The following is a 22,175-nucleotide window of genomic DNA, read 5'->3' on the forward strand; positions in this document are numbered from 1 at the left end:
ATAACTTCATTTTCAGGAAAATATTTCTTTTACTAAGATTCTATTATCGTTAAGATTGAATGAATCAATTAATTATTAGTTAATATTAATTAGCTGACATCGGCAAATGTTAGCTACAGGAGCGGAACCAGAAATTATTTTTAGGGGGACAAAAAATTTTGCGAGGGTCCAAGGTAAAATGTAAATATTTGTGTTATAAAAAAGTGAAGAAAAAAAAAATTAATTTATGTATTGAAAAATATTCAAGTTCCATATGGGCAGCCTCAATCCTTAGAGTGCAGATTATATATTTGGTTTTAAGATGAAATCTAGCATGATATGAAAGGAGAGAATATGGTAGAAACAAATAAACATAGTTTTGGTTGGGCTCAAGTATCATATCAATCTTATAATTTCTATTAATTTGTTGACATAGAATCACAATTTGACCAAAAAAAAGCTAATCTAAAGATCAAACACCAAACAAATTAAACACCATATGCAAGCTCATCATATAATAAGCACAATCTCTAGTCGCATATTATTCTGCAATGAGTCTTCATGATGACAAAGAAGTGAATCCAATAACTAACAATCACAAAAACAACAAATAAACACCAAAAGACTAATCCTTGGAAATGTTCAAAGAGGTTATAATGTTTTGGAGTGTTGAGGCGACAATTCTAACCACAGTTTCCCTGTTTTGGTCTTGAATCGATGCGTTATTGTTGCTACAAATCAATAATTGGTAAGACATAGTTAACACTGAGCCTCCTGGTCTACTATTAGATGATTCAGCAACTGCCCGACTGTGATCTTCAGATATCAGAAATCCTGAAGGGAAAATTGGCACCATTGAATCTCCCCCATTCATAATCATGCTCACGTTTTTCGCAGAAATTGGAGCATAAACCATATACGATCCCATAGGATCAATATAACTATCTTGAAACATCATCACATCGCCCTCTATTCGGTTATAAGTCTGCTACATGAAGATATAAGAACAAAATTCATTAGAGTTTATTTGATGCAATAACAAAAAAAAAAAAAGACTGTAAATGTACTTAATAATCTAAATTTATTTTTGCATAATGTTATCTAATAATAGATTGTCGTGTATAATATAAGAATATTAGCTTTTATAATTGATATTTTAAAAATCATATCTATATTGATTTTTAATAAATTGGTAGGTTGAAAAATTACATCAATAGATTTTTTTTTACTAGATATGACATATAGATTTTTTTTTACATTAATAATACGTGAAAAGTAAATTTTAAAATAAAATCTTAGAAATTTTATTAGACATTGCTTAATTATATTTGTTTTACTATTCATTTTAAAGCACTTAATTTGTGTTGTGTTCTTCCGGAAAGAGATCTTAATCTCATTGTTGTTTTCCTTCAAAGGTGGTGCAAAACCAGCATCACGTAACTTATATAAATCACTAAAATTAAAAAACCCTGAACCATTCGATTAGAAAGCCTCGTGGCCCTCATCCTTGCATTGAATCCCTTCACCACTGAACAAAATGGATGACATAGACTTACCTATATACAGTATAACACAAAATAGACCAAAGAGGCTAATTAATTAAAATGAATATATATATATATATATATATATATATATATATATATATATATATATATATATATATATATATATATATCATAACCTTGTTGAGATGCTTGAGGGGGCATGTTGTTAATTGAAGTCCAAGCAAAACTCTCACACATTCTATTAAGTGCCCGAAGCCACCTTTCAGCTCCATATGCAATATTGTTACGAATAAGACCTCTTTGAGCTTGTTGCAATCCTATCATTCACTTCCACGTGCTCAGCCCAAATAACCTTGAACAAATTAAAGCAGATGATATCGTCACTGAAAGCTTACTATAGTTAATTTGCATTATTAAATATATTGAGAAATGTAAACTTTTTATTAATAAAATTTTCTTTTTCATCATAATTTTTACACATTTTTGTATATTTTTCTCAATCTTATGTTATTTATCACATCATTTTTTTTTCCTTTCTTTTTTATCTTTCTTCATGTTTTGTTGCAATATTTGTACATTTGTGAACTAAATTGATAATTTAAAAAATATAGGGACTAAATTATCAACAAATGCATACTTCAAGGACTAAATACATCATTTATCCAATATTGTCTCCTTGAAAGCATTTTGTCCTGATTGTGCAAAAAAGTATAATAGGTTAGTCCTCCAGATAATTTAGTTCCTAAACTTTGCAACTGGATGTCAAAGTGGTCCTTAGAAAATGTAACTTATTATCAAATAGGTCCTTGAACATTATATCTTAATAACAAAATAGTCTCACAAATTTAACAGCAGAACCAATTTTTTACACTTTTTGCACATACGAGGACTAAATGTGAATTTTTCATCTTTTAGAGACTAATTTGTTACCACCTCACACTTTTAGGGACTAAAATAGATATCTATCCTAAAAAAATAAAAATTAAAAGGGTAAATGACTAATTTAGTCCCTTTATTTTACATTCGTTGTCAATTTTTTCTTGTAGTATGAAAATAATCAATTGTGTAAATATGATGACAATTTAGTCCTATCATCAAGTGATTTCTATTTCTGTTAACGTTGAGTGCATACGTAGCACGTCCTCGCTAACATGTCAAATCCACATGTGTATGGGACATTCCACATCAACACACAATGTTTTGGACTAAAATGTTAGTGAAAACTTATTCTCTCTATCGTTTGTTTCACTTCTCCTTCTTCTCTTTGCCATCAAAGGCTCTGTGCAAAACTTCAAGCGATACTCTAACAGATCATCTTGTTGCGAATCACCACCACTAATATCATCACTGACATCACAATGATAAACATTGACATGGAGAACCAAACAACAAGTTTATTGTTTACCCTTCATTCTCCTTCTCCCGCCATCGCAAACCATCATCACCTCATGGCTCCCAAATTCTAGCCTCGTGGGTCCTTGAGATTGGGGAAATTCAAACATGCATGCTCCCCAAGGATCTTATACGCAACATTATTGTAGTCATAGACAACAACATTATTTGCATAAAATAGATAATAAAGATTATGGAATGCCTTGATGAAATGAGTCCTTGATATCATCATTTCATAAATTCCCAGGGAGCTTATAATGCGAAGGATATCGATGGTGCCAAAGAGAAGAGAAAGGAGTGGGAGAAGAAATGGGCTAAAAAAACAAAAAGAGATGTCACAACCAAAAATCGTCTTCGATGTCAACATATGGTGACGGATTGACGAAAAGGGTTGTAGAGGGAATTTAGGAAGAAATCTAGTGTGGAGGTCACATGGTACTATTGTGTGCCTAAGATAAAATCGACAATGTGGTCCATAGATCCTTGGCCCAATGTTGCCACTTTTGCCACTTGAGTTTGTCGCGTGTCTAGGCATGGCACCTGCGTGGGGTGGGGGTGGGTAGTACTCCCCCGCTCCCCGTCCCCGTCCTTGTTGCCCGTGGTGGGGGTATTTTTTGCCCCGTCCCCGTTTCTCGGCTTCCCGCAGGACATGCGGGAACTCCGTTTTACATTAAAAAATGTCAAAAAAATATAATTTTTTTTGTTTTATTTCAATTTTTCAACAATAATAAATTTTAGGTTTAATTCTAAGTTTAAAACATGACTAAAAATAATAAAATAAATCAATAATAATAGTAATAAAATCACACAAGCATAAAAGCATCCAAAAAATATCCAAGTAGGTGAAAAAGTAAAGAAGGAACGAAGGTGAAGTAGTGAATAAGAAACAAAGGTGAAGAAGAAAGTTAAGGAACGACGTCTGAATGTTTGATGCGACGTTTTAGGATTTGGATAATATTTGTGTCTTTGTGACTTTGAGATAATACTTATATATATATATATATATATATATATGATAATTTTATTTTGTATTTTTTTACTAGTAAAATATTATATTAACCCTTATATTTATGTTATACATATTATAAGTTACGAGGATATATAAGTAAAATTTTATATAGCGATGATACGCGGATCCTGTGGGGCGGGGAGCATAGTCTCCGTCCCAGAATTAGCTCGGGGGATTTTTCATCCCTATTCCCGTGGAGAATTTTTCTCCGACCGCAAGACCCCGAATCCCTAAGTTGCGAGGAGAATTATCATATTACTTCTCAGACAAAATATTAATGAAAATAAAGATTAATATTAACAAAATTATATGAAGATTAAATAAATTGTTGATCATTTCCGTAATATGAAGATTAAATCATAGCGGGTGTAAAATACATGGACGAAATTTGTCATTTGCCCAAATTAAAAATTTCTTAAGGGTAAAACTTAATGCCAACCCAAATGGAAGTGAGCTGTGCACGGAGTCGCTTGACTTATGCTGCTGGAACCGAAGACTGGATAACGTTTTCTCTATACATATTCCTCTGTTTACTCTACCTTGTCACTAGCATATGCTGCATCGCACCATTCACTACTACTTCGCACACATGCTTTAACTTTGCGCTTCTTTCCATTTTCAATATCCAATGGCTTCTTCTATTCATCTTTATCAACCAACCAACACCTTATTCTCCAAAACCCAGGTTCCAATTTCTTTCCTTTTTTCGCACCCTTTTTGTGTCTCTTCAATCTGCACCTCTTACCAACATTGTTTTCTTTCTGAACAGTTCAAGGGCTCGCGCCGTGGCTTCTTGTGGAAACCCAGTTACTCGTTCGGCTCTCGTGCTGAAAACAGAGCACGACCCATCAGAGCTTCGGTTGGTGCTCCCCCATTTCCCCTGTTTCAGCCTCCCCAAGTTGAAGAGACAACATCGTCTGAGGTAAATTCCACTTTTTTGGTTTTTTTCCTATTTGTCCCTCGCTTATTTGCTTGTTGGTTGTTGTTTTGATGGTTTGGTAGTAATTGACATCTAGGAGCAGTTAGAGTGAGTGCAGTTTCCATAATTTGATGTGGTTTCATGTTCACAACACTTAGGCCATGTTTGGATGAGTTTCTCCATAAGTACTTAGAGGGAAAGAAAATAAGAAAGAAATTGAATTGAACTTTAAGCTAAAATCAACTTATGTACTTAACTTGGAGATATAATGTGGGTTGGATGGTTAAGGGAGAAGGGAAGAGGGGAAAGGTCGTGGGTTTGATCTCCTCTGCTAACAAACTAACATTTGCTAATAAAAAAAACTTGTGTACTTATCTTTTATTGAAACTTTCTCATCTATCTTATCTAGGAGCTAAGGTGTATAAGTTGATTTTAGCTTGCGTAAGTAGCTTAATTCATTTTACTTTCTTATTTTTTTCTCCTATAAATGTTTAAGGAGAAGTTTATCCTAACTGAATCAATATAGTGCTTTTTCAATGACTAGTACTTTTGCGTTTGTCTTTATGCATTTAACAAAATGGCTTGTCAATATACAGTGACAATGTATGCGCCAAATCCATCCATATAGTTCATGACTGTTATATACTAAGAAGTTGATATAGATACATGTGCATATTGGGATTAAGAAAAGTAGAAAAAAGTGGGAACATGACAGGTTTTAAAGTGAGAAGTAGGAAAATGTGGCAATAAAAGAGAGCTTATAGTGAGAAGCAGAAAAAAATGAGCGAAAATAAGGCTTACACCAAAAGCAGGAGAACTCTAAAAGAGATGCTGGCAAAATATGGAACTCAGAGGAAAGAAGTTAGGAATGGAGAGATTACAGATAGCTATGACTATCGGAAGTCTTAATTAATTGATTAACTAATTGATAATAATAATTTTAATAACAACAACAACAAAGTAGGGGGCATGGGCGGGAAACAAAGGTGATAGGGAACTGGCACATGGTTTTAATATATAGCAAGTAAATAGATTTGATGTACTTTTATGTTCATGATATTAACACTTAATATGTTACAGTGAATGCTGTTTCTGTAATTTGACGTGTTTTTATGTTTATACCACATAATGTGGTAGAATGAGTGTTGTTTCTAATTTGATCTGCTTTTATGCTCATAATTCTAGATATTGGATTCAGTACATTCTTTCTTGAACGACCAACATTTGGATGAATTCTTCAAGGGGTTTCTGTTTAAATGAGATGTTTATTGTGATTTTTCTTTATTTTCTATTTTGTTAATTTATTTGTTCCTCTAGTTGGAGCCCGCTGATCCTGATTTCTACAAGATTGGTTATGTCCGAAGTATGCGAGCTTATGGAGTTCAGTTTAAAGAAGGGCCAGATGGTTTTGGAGTGTATGCTTCCAAAGATGTAGAGCCTCTTCGCCGAGCAAGGGTAAGTAGCTTCATTTAATATTGTTAGTTGCTATAAGTGATGTTACTCTACTTACTTTCTACCAGAGATATAAGTCTTTCCAACTGCTAGTTGTGGCACAAGTGAAAATGATTGCACATAAAGTCAACTTCTAGAATTTTTGCACAACTATTTGTATAATATGTTTTAAGGCTTAATTTCACTTTTTACCCCAACTTTTTACTTTTTGTCGAATTTTGCCCCAAACAAATTAATTTGGCGCATTTTACCCTCAACATTTTAAAAACTTACAAATTTTACCATCCGTTGTTGAGATGATGTGACATGCTAAATAAGCGTAAAAGTGAAATTCACTGAAAAGTATGAAGTTAGGGATAAAATTTGCCTAAAAGTGAAAAAGTTGGGGATAATTTGCTAAAAAGTAAAAAGTTGGGGTAAAAAGTGCAATTATTTTAGCATGGCACGTCAATTCAGTGACGAAAGGTAAAATTTGCAAGTTTTTTAAAATGTTGAGGGTAAAATACACCAAATTAATTTGTTGAGGTAAAATTCGCCAAAATGTAAGGGGTAAAAAGTATAATTAAGCCTATGTTTTATTATATTCTTAATTCTTAATAGCTGTCCATGGATGATTTCCCTAATGTTGTACTTGGGCAGGTTATAATGGAAATTCCTCTTGAATTGATGTTAACCATAAGCAAGAAGCTCCCGTGGATGTTTTTCCCTGATATAATTCCCTTGGATCATCCAATATTTGATATTATCAACTCAACAAATCCAGAGGTAATTACTATTCTCTTCTAAGTTCATTTGTTCATAATAAGATATAACCAATTGGTTGTTTTCGCTTTTCATGATAAATACATACGTTACCAATGTGTCACCCTTTGTTTTAACTGTGTTGTACCTGCTACAAAAGTAAAAAATGTTCTGGTTATCTGCTTAATGTAATTGTGCAAATCTTTGTGGCAGACAGATTGGGACCTAAGGTTAGCATGCCTTCTCTTATATGCATTTGACTGTGAAGGCAACTTTTGGCAATTGTATGGCGACTTCTTACCGAGTGCAGATGAGTGCACTAGCTTACTTCTTGCTTCAGAGGTGTGCATAAAACAAACTGGTTTTGCATCATTAAACCATGTTTTGATTGTGGTATTCCTTTTTCGAAATTATTACTGATCAATTCTTGATATCAAATGGAGATCATGTACATAGTAGATGTTTCAATTCCCACTTAATGTGCTGTTTCCAGGTTTTTTCCTTGAAAGCATTTTGATGTGCAGTTTCTGTGTTGAAGTTGGATCATGTTTTAAGACTAGGAAAAGTAATTATTCTTAATAATATATGAGCTAGTTGCTTATTTTCTTTCTGGTGTTCTACATAGACTTGAGAGACGCTTTACCTGGTTCTTATCTTAAGATATTTGATTGGCCTACACAAAAATCAGGTTGGAGCAAAGTAGTTTAGCAACTAATTTTACTTTACAGATTGCACTTGACTAATTTTAATAGCTTTCCTTTGCCAATATGTAAGTTGTAACTCAAGTCATTGTAGGTTTTTATATTTTGTATTTTTTATGGAAATGTCAAAGATAACTCATAAATTTTGGTTGACAGCCACAACATACATATCAACTTTCTTGAGTTGGCCTGGATTAATCCTTTGCAATTTTAAGATTTTGTTGTATTCACTCACATGCATTTTAGAATTGCTATATTTTGAAACGTACAATACAGTTTTAATAATAGTTTTATGACATCTCATATGTTGATCTGTATCACCAGGAGGAACTTTTGGAGCTGCAGGATCCTGATCTTGCTTCCACTATTAGAAAACAGCAACAACGATCCTTAGAATTCTGGGAGAATAACTGGGTAAGGAGCAAATTCTTTCTCAAATTTGTTAGTCTCCCATTGTACATAAACTTACAATGGATTAACAAATTGTGTTAATCTCATTTAGCACAGTGATGTACCCCTTAAAATAAAGCGTCTTGCGCGTGATCCTCAAAGGTTTGCTTGGGCAGTAGGTATTGCACAGTCACGATGTATTAACATGCAAACGAGAATTGGTGCTCTAAATCAAGAAGCAAATATGCTGATTCCTTATGCTGGTGAGCTCAGTTCACCTTAGTTACTCTGACTAAATATGATACTTTTTATGTACTCTTATAATCAAACAAATCTCTTAACTCTTAATTTCATCATTGACTTTCTTTTGTATTAAATTTGATTTGATTTCCAGTTCTCAAAAGAAAAAAAGAAATCTTTATCCATTCATTGTCATTGCTTAATTTGTTTATTGTTTTGTTAGAATTTCAACAGTTTTCACATTTTTATGCAACAAATTAGAAAACAAGTAAACAAACATTACTAGAAGGAAACAAATAAAAAAAAACAATATGGTTGAGGAAAAGAAGTGGGCAAAAATGTGTAAAAGTTTATTTGTATATATTACATGTGGTGGCAGTGTTTACTTTTCCTACTTAAGATGTCTTTTCAACTAAGGTCATTGCTAATTTGGTCTTACTTTTCAGATATGCTGAACCATTCATTTGAGCCAAATTGTTTTTTCCATTGGCGTTTTAAGGACAGGATGCTTGAGGTTCTTATAAATGCTGGACAGCAGATTAGGAAGGGAGATGAGGTAAACCATTTGATTTTTCTGTGAAAAACATGTTCAGTTAATTACCCTAGTAATATTCACTGAGACATGGACATTCTATTCTGATTATGCTGTCAAAAATTGTAACAGATGACAGTTAATTACATGAGTGCTCAGAAGAATGACATGTTCATGCAAAGATATGGATTTTCATCACCCGTGGTAATTTTCTTTTCATTTAAATCTTGATGAATGGAATATTCTATATCTTTTTGTTCTTTATCATGCATATTTGGGGGCTGAGACCCACGGAAATACGCATTAAATTAAAGGGGGGCGGGGTGAAGAAAACTCACACACTGAAAGCCCATTATAGGTGCCACTGTCAACCATTCTCAAGTGTTGGCTGTGGAACCACCATGTCAGCTTTTCTCAACTCTTTTAAGCAACATCAACAATGTGTAGCTTCTCCTTCATTGTATTTCTAACTCCTCTCACCATAGTTATTTGCTGCACTTTAAGCATTCATTCAATACTCTTAAGTCTTAACTCCATCTTTCACTCTAACTTTAACCTTAGACTCTCAATGTTGACAGAGATAGTAGTTTTCCATATAACTCTAGGAAAATCCTATTGAACGATTTTAGTTTGATATTTATAATCATTTGATATGTACTTCCATTTGCAACATGCTACTTTGTGTGCTTTTTCTAAATTCACCAGAGATCCAACCCAATTCACATAAGAAAATCTGTTCATTATGCTGTAAGACTTGTCCATGGTCACTATAAAGTATGCCATATGCATTGAAGTATTTATATTATTATATCATGATTTTGTTATTTGATTGCTTTTGTAATGAACAATTCATGTAAACTTATACGTGTTTGGTTTTAAGATCTACTGAATTTTGAAATGTAGTTCTCAGAGTTGCTTACAATTGCAGAATCCTTGGGACAAGATCAAATTCTCAGGCAATGCGCGTATTCATTTGGATTCCTTCTTGTCAATCTTCAATATATCTGGCCTTCCTGAAGAGTATTACCATAATAGTATGGGCAATATGAATTTTCTTTCTGGAATCTTCTATGTTACAGTTTTGTCTATTCAAATTGGCATTATTTAGGATATCAATATGAAATTTATGGCAGATTGTCTGTCAAAAGCCGGAGATAGTTTTGTTGATGGAGCAGTCATAGCTGCAGCACGAACATTGCCAACTTGGTCAGATGGGGATGTGCCTCCAATCCCTAGCATGGAAAGAAAGGCTGCGAAGGAGTTGCAAGATGAATGTCAAAAGATGCTTGCAGAATTTGCTACAACCTCTAAGCAAGACCAGAAATTGCTAGGTAAATTTGGCATTCATATCCTTACACTAGAAAGTAGAGTCACAGAACTGATTGTCATAATAATTTTATTATGCAATATGATTGCTTTCTGAGAATATGTATACATAAACCTGTTGACTTTTCTTTTATATCAGTAATACACATGGGCTAGAAAATGTTTGGGGGATATTCTGGTTGACCTTGAGTCAGTCTTGTCAACATTGCCAAAACAAGTTACATCGAGTTGAGGCTACAACTCTACATGATTACAATTATATCTTCTGCATAAGCTTCATCAGTTCTATGGAGAGCTGAATCCCTTGAGCTCCAATTGACACCTGCAATCCACTAAGTAGTACTTTTGTCTAGGATTTTAGTCAATTACACAAATCCAATTGGGTAAAAAGCTCAACCACTTGTGTAGTGAAGCTCTTAAAATTATCACCTAAGGTTTATAAAATAATCATGCGATCCATCCTCAAGGATTGACTCAACCTTATGAAATTATAAGATCAAAATTTACCGAAAGCTTCAGGATTGTGTGACTATTTCGACTTTAGCTGAGATTCATGACAAAAAGCTAATTCTTAGCTTACACATCATGATTGCAGATTCAATGGCAGATGCTACGAGGACACTTGAAGCTGCAATAAAGTATGCCATACTTACATCATCTAGCAGTTTCACTAGCTTTTTAAATTTTATTTTCCTTGAGATCTTAAGCCCTAAACCCTCTAATTATAGTTTCACTGTGGATGCCACATATGCAGGTATAGATTGCACAGGAAATTGTTCATGGAGAAAGTTTTCCAAGCATTGGAGATGTATCAAGAGCAAATACTGTTCTGATCCCAATCTACTAACATGAGAATAGTCAGGAAAATTTTGTAACACTGTCGTATATACCTGTAATTCTGTGTCACTAAAAACAATGCTCTTTATCCATTAATTGCAGGTTCTTCACTCTGTTGTGCCTTACCTTCTTTTTTTTGTGCCGTTCCTTGATCAAGTTCTAAGCAAATTTAAAAAAGAAAAATAGTGTAAAATCATAGTTATATTTATGTAATTCAGACTGGAAATCAAATCAATCAGTGGACTGAGTTATCAATTCACTTGTTTAACCATGAGTCAAACAGTTCTACTTGAAACTATGAAGCACGGATATTTCAATTTGCTTCACATATCTGTATCCGATACTAATACTCTTGGATACTTCACCCATACATACCAATGAAGTATCCAAATCCATGAAGCACCAATAATTTAATTTGTTTCGCGTATCTAATACTGATATTCTTTGGATATTTCATTGATACTTGGTGAAGTGTCCAAGCTTTTAAAGCATTTTATGAAAGTTCAATACAACTACAAGAAACATGTAAACATATATAATATAGAAGCATTTTCCCTTAATGAACCAAAAATGAAAATTATTCCCTTTATGAATGATTTTCAGGTAGAAATAGAATTGATATATTGTTCTTATATGTATATAATATAAAGTAATTTATGATGACAATGATTTATAATTTTATTTTTAGTAATATTCAAGAAGTATGTTTTTAATTTAGATTTGCAAAATTACAATTATATATTTATCATTTTTTATGAATTTTTATATATTTTTAAACATTTATCTTACACATATTGTATCTTATATATTTTTAGAATAATTGTATTGTCATATCAGATACATATAGTATCGTATCCATGCATCGTAGACCAAACATAAACCAGTTTCCCTTCCATGAAAACAAAATTGTAAATTGTGAAGCCCTAAAGTTCATACGAAAATAATGGCAAGTTCTTAAAGACACGTGATAAAAAATAAAATTTAGAATCATGCGAAGGAAAACACGCCAACCGAAAAAAGTTTCATATTTCGAGTCCAAATATCAAAATGAACTATGTTAAAACAACGCTAAATAAAGGAATTAAGGTTTTTTTACAGCATAAAGGAATTAACGTTATCAAACATAAATATATTCAGTTAAGTTCTTAATTCATTTACCCTATGTTTGGATGAAGCATTTAAAGAGAGAGTAATGTATTTTTTTGGGTATTTTAATTGTTGTCAATTAAATTGTTCCGTTTGGATGTTTAATGAGACAATTTGAAGAATTCTACAAATTTTTTATCCTTTGTTAAGATAAGGAATTTGAAATTCTCCCCTTATAGGTGGGACTTAAAAAATTCTTCACTCTCCGTGACTTAGTGGAAGATTGGTGCAACGGTGGTTGACAAGGCTGAGCCATTCAAGCTTGAGTTCCGTTGTTGTGCCTCCACTCTACAAATGTCTCATTCATCACGTAGCCATAAACATTGTGAAGAACTTTTAGTGCATCGTCACCATCGTCAATGCCATCAAATTTCGCAAGATCCTTGACCATGTCAACACCTCCATTGATGACTAGAAGTGACTACGAATGAATCCACTTCCTTAACATAAGATAACTTGAAATCTGTTGAAGTTTTCAAGATTTGATTTCTGTGGTTAGATTTGTGCTGCTATGCTGGAATTGATGGTTGAAATGTGTGCTAGAGAGACAAAGCATGCGAGGAGAGAGAAACAAACAAACACGAGAAACATTTGTTCTGAAATTTAATTATTTGCAAAATTTTATAATACAAACAAGTTATTTTGTAATTGATTGGAATTGAATTTGTCATTTGGAAATTCTTCATCTAAACACAGCTCTAACACCAAATGTAAACATAAAATTCAAACGTGCATGAAATTAGGAACTCTAAAATTATATATTAGATCGATACACGCTACAGAAATCTTAATTGCTCAAGAATTATCTCTATTGGTGGCCAGGTTGTCAACCTGTCATGTCTAACTCAAGAAATTAGTAGCGGCTTTCAAAAAAGTATATACCTAACGCGTTAATGTACTGCATAAGCCTCGTAAGAAATTGTAGAGTAACAGAACTGGGAGATTCTGCAGTCAAGGATTCAGAATATACAGGAATTTTAGTTATCCAAATTATGTAACTATGCATTTGCAATAATACATGATCTCAACTGAACTTCTTGCCCATGAAAGAAGGAAAAAGTTGAGATGAATAAATTAGAAAAAAAAAATATTTTACTATTCACTTTCTTTTACCAATAATCCCCACAAGAGCAAGTTCCATTTGCGAAATGATGGAACCTTCTAACATCTCTAAGAATGATTTCCCTGTCCACAATCTTAGATATGATTTTAGTGGCAACATGGCAGTCATTGCAAACCCGAAGGTTTTTGGCAACTCTGATGGTAGTTCCTGGAGGGGTATTCAAAAGACCAAAGGCTATTGCCAGTCTCTCACTGTGCCCACAGAGCATAGTTTCTTTCTCTTCATCATCAACATTGTGAAGGACACATGAAATATCAGGCACGTAGCCCTCCTTTCTCATTCTTTGGGACAGAGTTTCAAGATATTCATGGAGTTCTTTACTTTGTGGGTGTGAAGCATCCCCTGACAAAAACTTATGAACCTCGTCACCATGCTCAATCCAACTACAACCAGGTTCTTTTCTTACTCCCATTTCCTTCATTTTCTTACGTACTCCCAATGCCTGGTCCCATAGTCCAGCTGAGGAGTATATGTTGGACATTAGAACATAATGGCTAGCTACATTTGGCTCCAAGACAAACAGGTGCTTTGCTGCAATTTCACCAAATTCTACACTCTGGTGAATCCTACAGGCACCAAGCAAGCTACTCCATGCATCTACTTTGTTCAAATTGGATGGCATTGTATTGATCAGTTCATAGGCCTCTTTGACTCGACCAGATCTGCCAAGCAAGTCCACAAGACAAGCATAATGGTCACCTCTAGGTTCAACCCCATGGCTAGCTTTCATTGTATGGAACAAATGCAGGCCTTCATCCACCATCCCAGAGTGACTACAAGCAGCAAAAATAGCAATATAAGTCACTTCATTGGGCCTTATTACTTCCCTATTACTGCCTCCTCCTGCTGTCATTATTCTAAAAAGCTCCAAAGCTTCTTCCCCTTTCCCATGCATCCCGTAAGCCATGATAAGAACATTCCAAGTTATAACATTTCTTATAGGCATTTGATCAAAGACTCTGCTAGCCAAGTTTAAACAACCACATTTTGCATACATGTCAACTAATGCGCTTCCCACGGCAACATCCATTGCCAGCTTTTGTTTAACAGCATAAGCATGAATTTCCTTTCCCTTACCCAATGCTGCCAAGGCAGCACAACCAGGAAGCACCGTCATTAGGGTCACTGAATTCGGCTTGAATGGAACTCCCCCATCATCCTCATAATCAACAAATGTATCACTCCCATCTTCTCCTTGCCTTCTCTGCATCTCATGCAGAAGATTAAGCGCATCATCATATCGCCCACAAACAATGCAGCCAGTGATCATCGTGTTCCAAGACACTATATCTCTTTTATTCATCCTACCAAATATCGTCTTTGAAATTTCAACCCTTCCCATCCTCGAATACATATCCATCAGTGCATTCTGCACATACTTATCCTTCCCAAATCCCCTCTTCACTATGTAACCATGGATCCCTTCTTTGTCCGAAAACACCTTGCAACGCACACAAGCAGGCAAAACACTCGCAAAAGTGGTAGCATTGGGACAAAACTCAGACTCAGAAATCATCTCAACAAACAACCTTAATGCTTGATCATCAAACTCATTCCTTGCATAACCAGCAAGCAAAGCATTCCAAACCGCCACCGTCCTCCTCACCACCCCGTCAAACACCAACCTACCCTTCTTAGGCTGCTTGCAATTACAATACATGTCAACCAATGCAGTCCCAACAAATGAATTCTCAATCAAATCCCCATTCCTCAACGCATAGCAATGAATTTCCCTCCCAATTCTCAACCTCTCAAGTTGCGAACAAGCCGGCAAAACACTCGCCAATGTAACCCCATCCGGCCTAACCCCATCAACAATCATAAGGTACACATACATCAACGCTTCCTCAAACCTATCATTCTGAGAAAGCGAACTAATAACAGTGTTCCATGACACCAAGTCTTTACCATCAAAAACACCAAACAATGCCTTAGCATCATTAACTCTGCCCAATCTCGCATACATCGTTACCAACGCATTGTTCGTGTAAGTTCTCAAATCGCCATTCCTCAGAGTATAAGCATGCACTTGCTTCCCGAGCCGCACCCCACCACGCACGTGCGAGCACGCATGTGCCACGCTGACCAGCGTGAACGAAGTGGGGTCCACATTTTCCGACAGCATTAACCGGAACAAATGTAGTGACAGTTCCCACTCCTCGAAGCGACACAGCGTCGCGATCATGGAGTTCCACGACACGTGGTCGCGGTCCGGGATATCGTCGAACACTTGGCGCGCGGCGGTTAGGTCACCGCACTTGCCGTACATGTTGACGAGGGAGTTGGCCACGGCGACGGAGGAGGGTGGCGCGTGGCCGAACTTGAAGACGTGCGCGTGGATTTGTTTTCCCAAGCAGAGATCGTGGACGGCGGCGGCGGCCTTGAGGACGGCGGGGAAGGCGAAGTTGTCGGGGGGTGCGGGGGCGGCGAGCATGGCGGCGTAGGTGGAGATGGCGTCGCGGAAGGAGGAGGAGTGGGTTTGGGAGCGGAGGAGGTCGATCCATTGCGACGGAGAACGGCGTTCTACGGTGGTCGGAGGAGGAGTGGGGAGAGTGAGAGTTAGGGGATGGGTTTGGAGGGAAGAAGGATAAGGGAGTGGCGGTTGGGTAAGGCTAAGAAAGGAATGCATTTTCGACCAACTCTTTAAATTAACTTCTTTTTCTTTTTGTGGAAACTTTATCTTCTATTTATTTATCTTTCTCTTTGTTCCTCTACACAAAATATCTGAAATTTCACACAATTGCTACTTAATTAGTTACTAAATAACCGATAATTAGTATAATAGAGTAAAAATGCTAAATAAAGTGGGAGAGAGAGAAAATAGTCATATATTCTTTATCATATTGGATTATAGTTTACAACACACACTGTTGTACTTATTTAAATACATACATTATTATTGGTTCAATTTATTTATAATTATTTACGTTTCAGTTTTTAGTTTAGAGTCTCATTCATGATTTTTTTACTTACAATATATTTTAATCATTAACAGAGAATATGTTACAATAAATGAATGGATGTGTTCAAGAGCACCAAGGTTACTTAATTCATTTCGTTAAACATGAGTTGTTAATAAATTTTTAGTATATATCTTTGATTCTCATAGATAAAAAGAAATATGTTCAAAAGCATGTTTTAGCACTTCTTGGAAAATTTAACTAATAGCCATGTCAAAAAATTGTGGAGTAAAGGATGCAAGAAAAAAATATTATATATTATACATTATTTTAGATACGATTAGTAGTAACACAGTTGGGAGAATTCAGCCTTAATAATAAAGAACAAGGAGACACATAGTAATTAATGCGTTATACGAAAAATAATGAGTTTGTTTAAATTCTTAAAAATTATTTTTTTTTTGAAAAAAGTCAGTTTAAAAAACATATAGAATTTACTTTTTAAAAAGAAAAAACAGTTTAAACAATCACCTTAAAAGCAGAAAAAAAATATTTTATTAAAAAAATTGTTTTAAGAAAAAATAAACTTAAAAAATGACCTAATATCATGGATTCAACGAATAAAACAAGAATTTTTATTCAGATTGTTAGTGATCCAACTCATATAGATGTGTAATGTTTTTCAAATTGATCTGATTAGTGAGGCCTTAACATTATTCATTCAGGGTTTAATGGTTCAATTATAATTAAATCAGTAATAATTATATAATATTTTTTAAATTTAAATACTATAAGTTACATAGTTTTCTATAAAAATAGTAATATTCATAACTTTACTTGAAGAAAATATTATGATTAACATCATATACAAAATTACACATTAAACTAAATCAAATATAACATAATATTTAATTTCTACAACATAAAATAATATATTTTTTATAAGTAAACAAAATTATATTATATATCAATCAACAACTATAAGTGCAAAATATGAAAATTGTCTCCGTTACATCATCAATCTTAGTATCGAACTGTCATACTACTGATCTTATTTATTATAAGATTTAATATAATATATTAAAAAGTATTTTATTTTTGTTTTAAAAAATTTAACTTGGTAATATTTTTCAGAGCATCTTTCTACTTTTCACTCTGCAGTGTATGGGCTACACATCTTTTCTGATTTTGGAAGCTTTTTACGTAAAGGACATTAGAAGAAAACCTCTTTACCTTTGACGAGAAAACGAAACTGAAACAAAATTAAAAATAGAACCGAACCGGTTCATTTCTCTGGTTCGATGCACTATTAAAAATGGTTTAGTTTTTTTAGTCTTGGCTCAATTTGATTCATGGTTCAATTTGATTCACTAGTAAAAAAAAATAGAAAAATTCTTTTAACAAAATTATTAATTTTAGCAAAAAAAAATATTAAAATGATGGAAAATAAAAGGAACTGAGTCAAATTTTGAGCTAGGTGCTACCAAGTAACCCAACATCTACAACCCCATTATAAAAGTATCCAAATTTGATATGCTTGTAACCGGGCAAAATCACAGAACCCTATGGAAAAGAGAGTAACTTTCGAATATATTTGTATTGCAAAGTTGGATTTGAGCTACATCTAACTCTTAGCCATCTGATTCTCAAGTATGGCTCTAGAGAGAAATATTCAGCCACATATGTAATGGTAGAATATCACAAGCCACGGTAATACTATTTGAGGGGTGAAGATGATACTTAAATACATTTGAGCAAAGATAGAGCCATTATCTGATCTCTAGCAATTTGACTTATCTGAAGACAGCCATTCTTTTGCTGCCAATAAATCAGGAAGAACAACTGCCCCAGATTTCCTCCATTCCACAGCATCTGGGGTCTTAAACCTATCCAACAATAGTGCATGCATCCCTATGCTCTTAGCTGGCTCATAGTCTTTGCGCATGCTGTCCCCAATGTGCAAAGCTTCTTCAGGTGCAATGTTTCCAGCCCTCTCAAGTGCAATCTCGTAAATTTTCGGGTTTGGTTTCTCGACACCTTCAAGGCCGGAAAACACGCCAAAATCCCACTCAGATCCCTGCATCGTCGAACATCATACATAACAATTAGACATTCTTGTTTCTGGGGTATGCGTAGTCATGACTCAATATAATCACATCGTTAAGTGCAGTAAAGAAGAACAAAAACACTTGTAGTGATTAGTAAGTTCTAGTACTGAATAGATTGCAGTTCAATATAATTTACTTTAAATCTTTAATGATTGCATTGCATTTCAAAATGGAAGTGCGCGGACCTCTAGTAACGTTTCCAACAGGTGCACTGAGATGTTCAAGAATGAGATACTATGCCACCCCGTGGTTAAGTATTTGATTAGTCTTTGAAACAATGTAATATAGTAAACTATTAGAAAAACAAATGAAATTTACCTCGTTTAAACCCAAAGCTGGAAGAATTACATCTTGATATCGATACTCAGCATTGCTCACAATACCAACTTTGAGACCCTCTCCACGAAGCCATCTAAGAAATGGTTGGGAGTCTGGAAATACAGTATACGGAGCAGATGAACCAAAGGATGCATATATACGTCTGAAGATTTTCTCAAATGTCTCTTCATCATATTCATATCCAGCCTGCCAGAAGAACAAAATTTCTCGATGATTTTAACAGGTGAGATTGCAAATATCATGAACTTGTAATTCAATGCTCGATTTTGGTAGCTTATAATGCAGCTGAACACATCAATAAAGGAGGGAGTTAAACCTGTTAGTTCAGTGCATTCATTGTTGCTGAAGACAAATTTAGAACCAAACTAAATATGCTACCTTTCCTTGTGTGCCCAGGTAAAACAAAAACTTGGCTATCATGACATATAATACATTATACAACCACAATAATGACTTTACATATAGCTTACCCTGACAAAAGAATCTCGCACACAGGTTTTCCACCACACAATGTTTGGCATTTTGGCTGCATGCCCAAAACATGGATAATTCTTTGCCATTTCCTTATATGCAAGCTTAAAACCCTCGTGCATACGTTGGTAGTCTGGGCATGGTTTGCCTGCAGCTTTGGCTGCCATGCAATAATAGTCACCGAGCTCCCCTTTGTAAGCCATTAGGGTACCAGTGACATCTATAGTGACACAACGTAGTTTAGCCAATAATGACATGGTTGATTATGGGATTGTTCGGAAGAATTTCTGATGTAGCAATGCCAATACAAATTTCACAGAACCAACTAATAGGGCAAAGTATTGAACTCCTTCAAAATTGATAAGTCTGCATATGTGATTCCAAAATTAGCTAGTTAAATTCAAAAGAAAATTCACTTATGAAAGAGCTTACATGATGATAAGGCTTTGTAAATTGTTTGGCTGTTTGTAAAAGGGAGAGGGCAAGAGCAATAGGAAAATTTGGTACTGTAAATGATATTATAGCACAAATAGAAAATTTTAAATAACTATTAAACATGTGATCTACTAGATAAAACCTGGGTCTGATATTAAATATGATCGTAGTCATGGGTACATACATTGCAACCAGAAAACATAAAGTAATTTATTCAGTAGGCTACAAGTGATTATAAAAGTGCACATAGTGATATGCACTTGCTCAGAAAGGAAAAAACAATTTAAATTACAGTGAGCATTTTAATAAACATGAAAGTTTCAAACTTACACCATACTGTCCTTGAAAGATGCTGTGTTTATGAAGCCAGATGAAATTATTTCCATACCTCAGCTACAAAGACTATTATACATGACAAAAATGTAAGGAAATCACTAAACCAGAACTGTAACATAGTTCAGAATGAACTTACAGATTCAGGGATATTAAAAAGATCTTGAATTGAAATCTTTTGGTAGGGGACAAAGATTTAGGACAAACAATAATCTGCTAATGCGGTAAAACCATAACAAAGAACTGAATTTACACTTAGATGGTGAAATTATCATATAGCCTCGATGTTCGATAGTCAAGCAACAACCACAAGTACCAACCTAAACAAGATCTTCAGATTAGACATTCCTAGCAGTGACCTACATTTGGTAATAATTTTATGCCAAATGATAGCAATACATTAAACTTCTGAAAAATGGTAATCAAACACGGCTTTTAGGAAGTTAACTGGTTCATTTTGAGAAATTATTTGACAAATCTCACATGAACTTTTTGTTTGGTTGGCTATCTAAGTGCAGTCTCATTTTGACACACAACTCCCATGATGAAAATAATTGTTTCACAGATTCACAAAAACACATTGTCAGCTAAAACTTTCCTGTTAAAATTTACAATCATCGATCCCAAGTCAAAAAATAAATCATTATTTAGCCTAAGCACACGATATCTCATTCAGATCAGGAATAGTTCCTCCCTAACAGACCCTCTAATTACCGAAGATTGATAAGGTGAATTGAAAAACATAACAATGCATATACAAGATTGCCATAGCAAATTACCAATTACTTAACAAAAAGGAAAAAGCAGGAGCAACCATTTCCACAGCATATTTTATAATATCCTGACCACAGTCCTGAATCCGAAATCAACCCACCATAGCATATTAAAAAACACACACACCACAAAGATGTTCACTTTTGAATCTAAACCCATGGATACAATAAAACCCACATTCTTAATTCCAGTTCCAGGCATGCTTTTCAAAAGTAAAAGTAAAATCATAACTGACATTGAGTCAAATTGAACTTGGGGTGAACAATGTGGCTAAACCAGCTCAGAAATCAGAACAAGAAATGAGTACTCACCAGTCACAACTATTAGATTTGTCATTTGTGAAAATGCCCAATAAGACATGGGATTCAAAACAAAACACTAGAGCAACAACATAGGCAAGATCGATTCAACAAACATCCATCATTAAAATAAGATTCCCAGAAAGCACAGACACACACACATGCACAAGCACAACTAGAGTGTGGTTAGGTCAACACCCACAAAACATATCAACAAAAACATTGAATTTTATAATTATCATACACAAAATAGTATATTCAAATTCTGACGATCACACATGGAAACGAATCCAGTTCTTACCAGAAACTCAGAGAACTGAAAAGTTTGGAACTTTTTTGTGTCCAAATCATAAATGCTGCTGCAGAAGGAGCTTCAGCTACACTATCATCATGAGAAGCACAGTGTGTATTTTTTCCATCTAGTTTTATAGGTGGGAAATGGAAGAGAGAGAAGCTTTGGACGGTTATGTTGTTTCCTTCTTCTCCAACCCAAGGATGGTTTTGTGTGTATAAATGGAAATCATCGAAACCCCAGATTTGTTATATTTAATAAAATTTCTCTTTTCTCTTTTTTTCCCTCTTCTCAGACTTTTTTGATACTTTACTTGACTACTTTTCCTGTTTACAATTCTCTTTCACATGAGGTAACTCTGTTAGAATAAAATATTATGAGTAACGAAGTTTTTCATATAAATATTTAACAGAAACTGTCATGTCAAAATTACCAGAAAATATTTAGATATTTTCTATAGCTGTTAAATGAATTTAACAGTTGTTGTTGTAAAAAAATTTATATATTATCATCAATCAGTCAAGAATCATTCATGATACAATTTATAAAGTATTTATGATAAAATTAATAAACTCACTATATATATTAAAATTTAGAATTACATGTCAATGTTAATGTTTTTAATCCTTCATAGAAATAATTTTTTATTTAGTCTAAATTATTTCTATGAAATATTTGTTAAACAATAAATATAAAATTCTTACACGACAACATGAAACTTTAACGTAAGAATCCATTCGCGGTGGTGTGTTTTTTCGTGTTATTTTGTCTGCAGCTGCCACCTATTTAGTTTCTACTCCTCGCACTAGCTGCAATTTTCATCACTGACCCTTTTCTTATTAGACACCGATAAAGAAATTTATTTAATGAGATTTTATGTTTTGAGCAAAATTTTAATTTATTTTTCTTAAAGGCATTGATGTTATTGC

The 22,175-nt window shown here is 34.2% G+C and overlaps 3 protein-coding genes across 6 annotated transcripts; 1 reads left to right on the forward strand and 2 right to left on the reverse strand.

The window, feature by feature from the left end:
- The first annotated feature begins 4,330 nt into the window (after nt 1-4,330).
- LOC100790985 (protein PLASTID TRANSCRIPTIONALLY ACTIVE 14-like) lies at nt 4,331-11,222 on the forward strand. Of its 2 annotated transcripts, none has more exons than XM_041009444.1 (13): nt 4,331-4,573; nt 4,658-4,810; nt 6,125-6,262; nt 6,899-7,024; nt 7,214-7,342; nt 8,026-8,115; nt 8,204-8,354; nt 8,778-8,887; nt 8,996-9,067; nt 9,774-9,897; nt 9,997-10,194; nt 10,785-10,827; nt 10,944-11,136. In XM_041009444.1, the coding sequence occupies exons 1-13, from the start codon at nt 4,517-4,519 to the stop codon at nt 11,020-11,022; spliced, it is 1,470 nt and encodes a 489-aa protein (XP_040865378.1). In that variant the 5' UTR covers nt 4,331-4,516; the 3' UTR covers nt 11,023-11,136. The 2 variants fall into 2 exon arrangements, with proteins under 2 accessions (XP_040865378.1, NP_001356246.1); NM_001369317.1 differs by having other exon boundaries at nt 4,347-4,573; nt 9,792-9,897; nt 10,944-11,222.
- Nucleotides 11,223-13,131: 1,909 nt separating this feature from the next.
- Nucleotides 13,132-15,940, reverse strand: LOC102670454 (pentatricopeptide repeat-containing protein At3g57430, chloroplastic). The gene has a single exon (XM_006597689.3). It carries the CDS (start codon nt 15,922-15,924, stop codon nt 13,282-13,284), a length of 2,643 nt encoding a protein of 880 aa, XP_006597752.1. The 5' UTR covers nt 15,925-15,940; the 3' UTR covers nt 13,132-13,281.
- A 1,828-nt stretch (nt 15,941-17,768) lies between these two features.
- On the reverse strand, nt 17,769-21,520 carry LOC100800884 (pentatricopeptide repeat-containing protein At3g57430, chloroplastic-like). 3 transcript variants are annotated; one of them, XM_006597691.4, is made up of 5 exons: nt 21,256-21,520; nt 19,879-19,950; nt 19,113-19,479; nt 18,622-18,828; nt 17,774-18,272 (listed from the first exon to the last, which is right to left on the reverse strand). In XM_006597691.4, exons 3-5 carry the CDS (start codon nt 19,368-19,370, stop codon nt 17,976-17,978), a joined length of 762 nt encoding a protein of 253 aa, XP_006597754.1. In that variant the 5' UTR covers nt 19,371-19,479; nt 19,879-19,950; nt 21,256-21,520; the 3' UTR covers nt 17,774-17,975.
- Between the last annotated feature and the right edge of the window lie 655 nt (nt 21,521-22,175).

This window comes from Glycine max, chromosome 15 (assembly GCF_000004515.6).
Source record: "Glycine max cultivar Williams 82 chromosome 15, Glycine_max_v4.0, whole genome shotgun sequence".
Lineage (NCBI taxonomy): Eukaryota > Viridiplantae > Streptophyta > Magnoliopsida > Fabales > Fabaceae > Glycine > Glycine max.